Below are 11,394 nucleotides of genomic sequence, written 5' to 3' on the forward strand. Positions count from 1 at the left end.
ATAGCTTCTTAGTCATAGGGTAAACGCATCTGCTTTTCGATTTAAGTACGACTATATTTTAATGTCTTTTTGATTTTTTGATATCCATATTCTATATCTCCCGTGTCCCGCATCATTATTGTGTCCCGTCAACTTAAGGTCTAGTCTTGTGAACCACATACGATCGCACGTGGCTCAATTACCATAGAATTACACTTAAAATTAACGGCATGTGTGAAGATTTGGACATATACTTTGGGTGGCAAATGTATACTGCGTTTGCTACTTACTATTAGGTAATATATCTTACAAGTGTATTAATTAACACTAGTAGATTATACTAAATACAGCATAAGCTTTATGTTACTTTAGTGCTGTAGAAACAATTCTTTTCACTTGGACTAAACATTCACTCACCTCTCAGCAAGCAAGCCGGTCGTAAAAAGGCGTCGATCATAAAAATATTTGATTAGGCCCGTCGCTCTCGACACCGTGCCAATTCTCCATCTTGAAACTTTTATTAGCCACACGCGGCAGGCGGAATAATTTAGCGTAATATGAGCATAATTCTCAAAAGCATGAATGTCATTGCTTTCAGCGTGAGCCGCGAAAGAACTCCGTGTGTCGTTTAAAATTTTATAATATCACCTCCATCACCTGTCTTCCTCGTTTTTAGTCGTTATTCTCGCAAGATGCTTTATAATTCTGTATATATTTCTTAACTCCATACGTTCCGAGTCGTAAACTCGAGCTCAAAAAGTCCCGCGAAAATATACTTATTCGCGGCAATTTCTGCTGTCGGTAAAGTTATTTCGCCCGTACTGTTGAGGATACAAGTTTACAAGTACAAGAAATCTAAAGTTACTACCCGTTACTTCGCTTTCGAAACTTTATTGACGAATGGGTACGCGACTTTTCTGTTTTGTCTTGTTAAGTTATTTTGTACGTACTTTTAGTGGTGGAATACTGGTGTTAAGAAAATGATCCTGTCGTCATTTGAGTGAAATGTAGCAAGTTTTATTAGTCGTGCATTATATTTAAAATTTTTAGTAAACGGGAAAGCCATGACGAAACACATCTATTTACGTAAAATATTGACTATTCCACGTAATAATATACAGACACAAAATATATTAGGTAAGTATAGGTGGTATAATATTATATCAACTTATTTCTAAAATATATTTTGTACACAGAAAACATTAAAATTGGTTTTTACCAATCCGCAAATGAAGGGAAAATAACAATGTATTTCTTTTCATAAAGAAATCAATCCACCCTAAAGTGGTGAAATGTATACTATCTCATTAGTCAAACACCGCCCATTAGGGAGTTACTTGAACTCCTCGTAACCGCAAACATCAGTTAGTAATCACGCAATCAGATACAGTGCACGGTAAACTAAGCCTCATTAAAATTTAAATGGACAACAAAAACTACAATCACATCAAATTATTTAGGAAAACTCGTATTAATTTAACAAATATTAAGTAATAAAAGTTGTGGAACAAACAAGCACCCTTGAATAACCCTATAGAAAAAAATGTTTTGTTTTTGATAAAAATGGATGACATACTAGTTTTCATTTCCTGCCATGGCCACAGCGATCTCTCACTCTCACTCTCACTCAACGACAAATGAGAAGACAATACAATCCTCTATGAAGTCATGGTCATAAGGAATACGTTGGAATATCTCATGTAAGTGTCCTTACGGCACTCTTCAAACTAGAATATATCATGACTTACTGTGGTCAGGACAGAACTCACTCTTTGTCCGAACATATGCGTGAAATTATCGCAAAATTGCAAAAGATCAAAATTATAGTATATTTTCATAAAAGCGACAAAATTGAACAAAAACTACTGTTTGTCAATCAAATGCTTATTCAAACGCCTAGCGGCCGCTAATAGTCTGCAGTTAGGAATCACGCAATCTGATAGACTGCACGGTAAACGTTAAGCCTCATTGAATTAAAAAAAGCAATAAGAAAGGCAAGCATTGTACAATACTATGGAAATAGAGGTAAAAACACAGTTAGTAATATCGCGTACAAAATGTTTCTTTAGCTGCAATTTTAGATTGTTAATAAGTAGGCAGTGGAAACTTACTTCTATATTTGGCCTCTTACGGTGATAGTCTGAGGGTCGATATACTCAGGGACGATTTGATTTTTCGATGTTTATTTATGATGTTTATTAAAAAATGAAGGATCACGTGCTTTAAAGGCGTCGGAAATGATCCTGAGAGATGTGAATGCCAGCGAGCTTACAAAAATAAATGTATAGGTCCATCAATCCCCCACTTAACCTGCGTAATGAATTATGCCCTTTTCTAAAAAGGAGACCCACGTCTAACAGTGGGATAGTGCCAGCGTCTTGGGTACCTTGCCCACAGACAACGTCGTTTTTATTGTATTTTTTTTTTGTTTTTGTGTATATTTTATTAGTGTTCATATTTAACTTGTTATGAAAGTTTTTATAAAAGTGTTGATGCCCGTTTTTGTTATAGGTAGGTAGATATATAGATATTTTTACATAATACAAGAACACAATTAATTATTTCATCCCTACTAGCCATCCCTGTTTTATAGAATAAATCACGACGTTTCCTTACGCATGGGTTGTCATCGCACCCCATATCCTACCCCATGGCTATTATCACACTACGCCATGTATACGGAGAATATTTCCTACTCGCTTCCCTCTTTGGACCATTTCCGGTGACTCTCCCTTGAATTTGGTGTTTTTATTGATTTTGTGTTATGTTGAAGGATCTCTACATCTATACAATTTTTATTGCCTTTTTACATAATAGAAGTAGCGAACAAGCATGCAGTCCACCTGATGGTGGCTTCTGCCGCCCGTGGATATGTCTTCGGAAAGGAATTTGAGTTTAAAATTACTAGCCTCTCATATTGCGTTCGCTTTAGTGCCCATTATTCGAACATTAAAATTTTATAATTTCAACATTTGAAGCACGAAGACTTTCCAGACTTCAGCACCTTTAACTTTTACCTTTGAGTCCGGATGTAATTCTTTTTACGTATAAAAGTAACAACACAACAAGATAATCTAGTGGTTTAAGGCAGAATTATGGTTGATTAGAATAACAGTCGAATCACAAATTCTGTCAGCTTCTTAACTTACGAGTTGTAAGAAAACACTTGTAGTCTGCACACGCCGATAAGAACATTTATTGCAAAAGTATGCTGTTTTGACAAGCATTTATTGTTAATTTTATTCCTTTTGTTATTCTCACGCTTTAATTATTAATTGTTACTAATTAACGCCCTGTTTAAAATCCCACGAGACTTCATGCAAACAATAACGTTATTAATATACCTAATTTGAACTATAAACTTCTTAGTAAAAATAAAAAAAAACACTTATTATATTTTAGTATACATTTAATAATGTTCATATAAGTAAACAAATTTAATTTATTCAATTAATCACTATCTATTCGTTTTTACTGCAATTTTTAAACTATGAAATCCCTTTTCATAAATTATTATATTGCCGTCCATAGATATATTATACACCTGATGCCAAAATATATACCGAAATAATATACAAATCCTGTTTAAGGCAATGTGCACCCCATTGCAACCCATAAGGACGTATAGTTCAGACAATTGTTGGCCGAAACCAAAACTTTACCACTTTTTTGCCCAAAATTTTGCCAAAGCCAAAACTTCGGTAGGTTAATAATTGTTAGCATTAGACTACAAATCAATATTCTAAGTATTTATGAGTATACATAAATCTGGACACTTAAAATAAACATAATAATATATTATGCTTATAAAATTATGTAAAAGACATTTAAGGTATAAGTGACACTTAAATCATATTTATAATTTATTTATATTTATATTTATACTTCATAAGAACTACTTTAAATGAACTATCAAGAATTAGTGATTATGATTACTAACCATTTCTAATTTATAAAATACCTATATTCATGATTATGACCTTAAAAATAACCTAAATAATGAAAAAATCCCGTTACACCCTCTCTTATTATATGTAGAAACAATAACAGTGCAATTCCGTAAATATGAACATGAATTCGATTGATATGCAACTGAAGTAGACTAGTGAATTTGAAAATAATTTAACTTAATGTCAAGTCAAAACGCTAATTATATACACATAATTTCATCATTTCCCTGGCAGATTTGAGTATACATTATACTCGTACTTATATAAAGACAAAAATATTAGCCCACCTACTAATCAACTGTTGTAGGAATGTTTGAAAAGAATTATTTTATTTGCGCGCTTGAAGATTATCTTTGACCAGTATAATGCCGCATCCGCACGCTTGTCGTTTGAAAAAAACTGAAAATCTCTACAAACGTTTGGCTTGATCAAAAGCTATTATAAAAGTGATTACAAAACTAAACAAACTATGTCAAACGCTCTATCCACATATTTGGACGAACTGACAAGCGTACAGATACGCAAAACTATAGCATAGCATCTTTTTTCTCTAAATCTAATTAGCATTAATTGGCATGAATTTCAGCCAGATATCGCGGTCTACCACTCTCCCGAAGTCGTGGTCAGCTACTGGCAACGTCGTTGGGGTCCTTTCGCAGGGTTCTATCTTGTATTGCGATAGTATAGCCTCAGTCACTTGCCGGATAATTTGCATCGCTAGTTTTTCACCTAGAACAGTAAAAAAGAGCCATGTATCACAATTCTTTCTAGAATCGTTTGGTGGATATCGAAAACACATGGATGTTTGAGTTGGTACTCACAGGCAGGCAATGCCCATGGGACCAACGGTATAAAATAATAACCATAGCTGCGGTGCTACCAATCATACTACTAGTAAGATCATAGATATTTAATACAAATAATAGTAAGTATTATTATAAATCTTTACAACAACTACGAAGGAAGAAAGAAAACAACCACGAAAAAAAAGAAATTACCTCATTTGAAATAAAAATATTATTATAATCATGAGAGAATTATGTGAAAAATATTAGAATATTGAAATTATACTGCTAGGTGACGGTACGTGTAAAACATATTTAACTAACCTAATACCTACCTAATGTCATTGTAATAAACCAATGTTAAGAAGTAAAAAAGTCCTACCTGAAGATGTACCATTAAAATCTACTACAACAAACCCGAATACAGTCTGAACACTCGTAAAAAGATATCAATGTCAGAATATAATGTTATGTAAATATAATGTTCTACACGTTTTTGCAACCTTATCTTATAAGTAGTAGATACCTACTTCGTACCTATGTAGATTAGCACACGCAGTTTTTGTTGCAAAAAACACAAAGATATTTTTCACCTTTGATATATTATAGTTTATATTTGACGTAATAAACATTTAGGGTAGGTATTTCTAACCATTTCTAATAATGGTTTTGAATAATCTATAGGTATAACACAAAGACTTTAAATTACCTCTTGCATTTAACATTAAAATAAAATGATTATAATATTATGTGCAAGTTCTTTCATATGGAAGCAACGAACCGCCAACACCCTCCTACGTTGCTTTAATCCTCAATTAATAAGGTTACAAAGGCTGAATAGTTTCGCTTTGCTCGCCAAATTCTTGCCCAACCAAAGCCTAACCCAGCTATATGCGAATATTAAACCGAGAGAAATAATATGGTTATGAAAACACTCACCAATACACTTTCTTGGGCCTCCGCCAAAAGGTATATAAGCAAATTCGGGCCTAGTTGATATTTCGCCATCAGAAAATCGCTCAGGATTAAAAATACTAGGCTCCTTATAATAATCGGCGTCGTCGTGAATAGCCTTAATAGGCACTGTCACTGTTAAATGCTTGTCCATAAGCAAGGTTTTCTGTGGAAATTGATACGTTCTCGTGCATACTCTTGACAATATCGAATAAGGAGGATGCAGCCTTAAAGTCTCTTTGATAACCCAGTCGATATAATATTTCTCTGCGCATTTCAAAGAGTCCCTTGCATTTTGTTGCACTCGAGGCTCTTTCGCCAACTCGTAAAGTAGAGACGTAAGTACATTCTGACACGGAACATACCCCTCAGACACAAAGAGCGCGAGGTGCGAATATACAAAATCAATATCCGATTCAATTTTCAACTTCCTCTTCCCGTTTTCATGTATTTGAATTTCAGTTGCAGATTCCACTTTCTTAATTTCATGCATAAGCTTCGATTGCTTCAGAACTTCGACGATTTTATTCGGAAGTTGTGCTGACAGCGTATTCAATCCGAGAAACACGTACACAGACGGGAAAATTTGTTTCAAGTAACTTTTAACTTTTTCAATCGTCGTCCGTCTTTGTATCGCCTGACGCATAGTTTTTATTATCGCGCCATCGGCATTAGTATCGAGAAGTAAATCTGTGAAGACGACATCCAATATCTCCGACAATAACTGTTGAACGTTCGTGTCTCCATTAGTTCCTGACAAACAGTCACGTAAACTGTCTTGGATGTCGGTGTTCATGTTATTCAAAAGCGGCTCCAGTCTCTCGCGCAATAACGTCCACTTTTCGCCTTCGGCGTGAAACAAATTGTTTCGTAAACAAACATCCTGAGATTTGTCCAGACCGGTGCCTCTGCGATGGAAATTTGAGAAGTCTGTCGACAACACCTTCTTCAGCGCATCGGGATCTTTAACGATAAGATCGGGGATTCTGCTCTTGAGCCATCCGACGTATTTATCTTTAGGGTACCGGGAGTATAGTTTGTTGACTTCGTCCGTCGTTGAGCGTAGTCCTAAAATTCTATGATAATCACTTCCATAAAACGGTATTGGTGTTTTGTAGGGAATATGTCTGACATACCAGTAGCTGAAGAATTTGGTCACATAGTCGAAAACTAGCGCGATAATCAGGGCGCCGAGTATGGATAAGTTCAAGAGGAAACTTTCGAAGAACATTTTACGTTAGCGCCTCGCGGTCTCGCGGGATGCACTGCGAGATGATTTGCCTCATTCCTTCTCTGGGTCAAAGTAACGGTAATATGCTCGAGCTGACAGAATAACCGCGATTATTGGTAATGCATGTTACTTTATGCGAATACAACCTGTTTTGAATTCTATGCCAATGTAACATTGGTTACTATTCTGTACCATAAAAAGTGCTGGAGAACAGTTTGTGTTTAATATTTGTATACCTCGAGCCGTTAAATAATGAACTTAGAAATTATTATAAAATGTTATTAAATATTATAACGTAAAACAGTCTATATGAATATGCCTTTATATCTACGAGACTATAAAATAAAATCTGTTAATAATACGGGGTTTTACCGAAAACCAGCAGCCGCGGTTTTCCGCGAACCTCTCATATAATTATTTTGCTCGCCTCTTATGTCATGTTATATTCTTCTGTCTGCTTGTTTTATATATTATATGTATTAAGTACTATGCACCGTTAATGTAACAGGTTGTTTACCGAAATAAATGTTTTCTATCTTTCTTTATGTACATATAACATTTAATATTCCTTTGTAAAACTTTTGTGAAGCGCCCGCGTGACGGAGCGGGCATAATACAGATCTGCCACACACATGGTGCGGGCTTCGATCCCCGGCTAGACAGACATTCAAATGATGGAACCTAGATTTTGGTTCTGTGACTGGGTGTTTGTGTATGTGTGTTCATGGCATTGGAAAAGTCTTAAAGAATAGAAAACGTTATATAAAGCTTTTACAAGTCCTCTTTTCAATCCTTTATAAAGATTTTTTTATATTGTGCATGAAATAAAGACACATATAAGTTACATAACACACAAGTACACAATTACTCAGACACGAAATATATTTTCAAATTCACTATATTAGCTTGGTGGGGATTGAACCCGGAACCTTCTGCACACCATGCAGTAGTAACCACACGTTGTGCAGAACGTGAACATCTACATCATAGGTACAGGTTCCATATTATTAACAATCATCATCATCATCAACCCATTACTGTTCCACTGCTGGACAAGGGTCGCCTCTCATAATGATAAGGTATGAATAATTATAGAATATAATAAGACTTTATTATTATACTACTAGCTGACCCGGTAAACGTTGTGTTGCCATATAAATAAAAAAATGTTAATGGTGAACAACCTTTATCACTTAGGGGTATGAAAAATAGATAGTAGCTGATTCTCAGACCTACTGAATATGTATATAAAATTTGGTTAAAATCAGTAAAGCCGTATCGGAGGAGTACGGTAACTAACATTGTGGCACGATAATTTTATATATAAGATATTACTTTATTATTATACTATGATACAATTTTCAAGTTCACTCTTTAGCACCGTGGTGTATCGCATGCTAAGTGTGTGTTGTATGATTAAGTTTTTTTATCAGTTTCTCTCGTACTGTACGTCACGGTCATTCAAGTGCATTGTAAACTTTCCACGTGCTTAGATTGTTTGAGAAAGTTTTTGCCGTGTGTAATTGCTACTAGTGACATTTTGAAAACGTTATCAATATAGGAAGAATAATCTTTAATGTTTTGTTTGTTACTATCATTTTGCAATGTAGGCAATATTGCAATTTTTAATGTGGGAACCCTTTGTGGTACGAATTCGGCGGCACCACCGCCACACTTATTTCTGCCTAATACCATTATTGCGTTAAGCGCTGTTAAAGAGACATATTGTTCCGAGCAATCCAGCTTAGTCCTCAGGGAAGTCCTTAGTCCTCAGCGCGAAGGGCCAACCTCAAGTAAGGATCTAATCCTTTAGATGTTCATAGGCTGCAGTAGCCACTTACCAACCTAAATGTTCGCCTGCTACTCTTATATTATAAAAAAAAACGTGTCTATACGGATTACCTACGTGTCCTCAATCGGTATTTATGTCCCTTACATAGGTCCTAAGTAGTAGGTAAATAATCTGAACTAACAATCATGATGTTACACTAATCCAGAGTATATTTCATCCCTAAATCTATTTTATTAGTTAATATCATTATTATTGTAAGTTTAAATAATTTATTTAACAGCAGTCCAATATTACCTTGATTCCAAGTATAGTATTAGGTATATTATTAGGAAATATTGCCATCTAGTAGCCCATTTATGAACTTTTACCACTGGTAGTCTTTAATGGCCATGTTGGTCGTAAAGTTATGCTGCACGTTCGATAGATGTCACTTTTTAGTTATGAGCGAGCTTCCGATAGATGGCGGTAGTATCGTCAACACAACACATCAAAAAAGTTTTTATATTAACCGATAGATAGCGACACAGTGGAACGTGTTAGTTCTAATTACTTCCTAATATTACCTATAGATGGCGTTACATGTACGTTTACGTATTATTCTAACTTTGATATTAAGTCCGTTAAAAAGTATGTACCTAATTTGGATAAAATATAAAACAAAGTATTTTTTCGTAGATTTTCTGTGCAAGTAAAAATTATACCAGAATATAAGTGCTATACTAGAGATTGAAACTCGGTCTCTCAATGGGGGTCCGAGGTTCAAATCTCCGCCACGCATCTGGTTTTTAACTTTTTTTTATAATGTAGGAGTAGCAGACGAGCATGCAGTTCACCTGATGGTAAGTGGCTACTGCCGCTCGTGGACATCTGTAATCATCCCCAAATAGGATTAGATATTCCTACCTGAGGTCGGCCGCAGATGCGCCGCTACACCTTAGGACTAAGCCGGAACGCCTCGGAAAAGTCTGTCTCCCTTACCACACCCTTCAAAACGGAACACAACAGCGCCTAACACGGCTGTTATTAGGTAGAAATAGGTGTGGCGGGGGTGCCTCCGGAGTCGAACCACAAAGGGTTCTTCCACCTTCGAGTTATGTACGTAGTAGAAGTCTACCAATTAGCATTAAAGTTTGCATGTTCGTTTTCTACACGTATTTTTTTATTTTATAAACTAAGATGTTAGATACCTATAGCTATGCACTGATTACTATAGTTCTAGGACCAGAATATCGCTACAATATCATGTACCTGTCGTAAGAGGTAATAAAAAGGTATGCGGCCACACATACCATCATGTCACTCAGAGTCGCTGATTGGGCGGTTTCAGCTTACCTCAACGCAACCCTTTAAGCCTCTTTTTAGTGCCTCTTACAACAGGCAGGGGTTGATATCATTATTCTTCTGAAATTCAGATAACAGGGACGAAACAGTAGGTAGGTACATAGTGGTATATAATTGTGTCATATAATTGTGTAATATTCAGCCTATATTTTCGTCATATGTTATTGGTACCTTACTATTCAATGTTCCATACGGTATGGAACATTTAATAGTACTACATTACACTACACTACACTACCAATAAATTTATTCGTTTAGTTTATATGCCTTCATCCTTATCGCTTTGTAAGTTAGAAGCTATGAGTCAATCGTACGTGATCTTAGGGGGTACGCACACTGTCGCAAACAGCTTTGTTCGCTTCAAGACTTAGCATCGATTTATAGGCATGTTCTTCAAGACTATATTTGAATGTCATTGTATCATTTTTTGTAGTAAACAAGTATGTGCGCTTCACTAGTTACATACTAGTCATAATCACTGGCATATCGGTAATCAACTCCAAATAGAATGGGAGTTCAAAATGAAGCCGATCATAAATGCATCGCTGCGTACTCGTGAGGGCTAACACGGTCAGCTCACAATGCAAGTAATCACCTGGTATGTCAGTTTCGTAGATATATTTACAGTCGGTAAAAATAAAGAGTTATAAGAGCACAAATTTAATGCATCCATTCGGCGATATAATCCTTCAGCAACACTACCTTTAGGTATTGTTATCTTAACAATGTTAAACGCAACTCTATGTTGGTTTAAAAAGTGTAGCTCATCAGATACACATACAACATTTTACAACTTAATCCTCACGGTACTTACATCAATGACCAACTTTTGTCAACACTGCAATCCTACTTGGAGTTTATTACAGGTATCCACAGGCGGTAGCCGTTTGTAGCCTAAATGTATGTTCATGCAGTAATGCTCACTATTTCAGTTTTATAAATAATTCGCCAATTCAAGTCGAACTTGCACACGCAAGGTTCTGTACCAACAAATTTTAATTAATTTATTATTTTTAGTATTTGCTATAATAGAAGCCATTGAAATAAATTAATTATGAAAAAATAGAACCTATTACCGTTCAATAGATACAGCAAAAAGCGCCAAAAATAGGGGTTTCTTGTATGGCGACCTCCTTTAATGTTCAAGCATTTTTATTTTTAGTATTGATATTTAGCGAACACGGATATAGGACCTACTGTGTAAAAAAATCAAGAGTATTTCTATTACAGTTCAAGAGATAGTGTGTGACATACGGACAGACATCGGGGGCTTAGTAAAAGAATCCCGTTTTTATCCTTTCGGTACGGAACCCTAAAAGTATCTTTAACATTCGATATTAGAAATAAGATAAGCCAAACTCA

At 35.4% G+C, this 11,394-nt stretch overlaps 1 protein-coding gene across 1 annotated transcript; it reads right to left on the bottom strand.

The window, feature by feature from the left end:
• Positions 1-3,867: 3,867 nt before the first annotated feature.
• Positions 3,868-6,979, bottom strand: CYP338A1 (cytochrome P450 338A1). Its single transcript, XM_073082807.1, has 2 exons — positions 5,654-6,979; positions 3,868-4,658 (listed from the first exon to the last, which is right to left on the bottom strand). The coding sequence occupies exons 1-2, from the start codon at positions 6,897-6,899 to the stop codon at positions 4,486-4,488; spliced, it is 1,419 nt and encodes a 472-aa protein (XP_072938908.1). The 5' UTR covers positions 6,900-6,979; the 3' UTR covers positions 3,868-4,485.
• Between the last annotated feature and the right edge of the window lie 4,415 nt (positions 6,980-11,394).

Source organism: Epargyreus clarus, unplaced genomic scaffold, assembly GCF_041222505.1.
Source record: "Epargyreus clarus isolate Ecla_fem2 unplaced genomic scaffold, WU_Ecla_fem_2.2 ptg000018l, whole genome shotgun sequence".
Classification (NCBI taxonomy): Eukaryota; Metazoa; Arthropoda; class Insecta; order Lepidoptera; family Hesperiidae; genus Epargyreus; species Epargyreus clarus.

Coding starts and splice junctions, on each gene's coding strand:
- CYP338A1 (XM_073082807.1), bottom strand. CDS start 6,899: ATGTTCTTCGAAAGTTTCCTCTTGAACTTATCCATACTCGGCGCCCTG. Junction 4,659..5,653: donor AGGCCCAAGAAAGTGTATTG/GTGAGTGTTTTC, acceptor TTACTGTTCTAG/GTGAAAAACTAGCGATGCAA.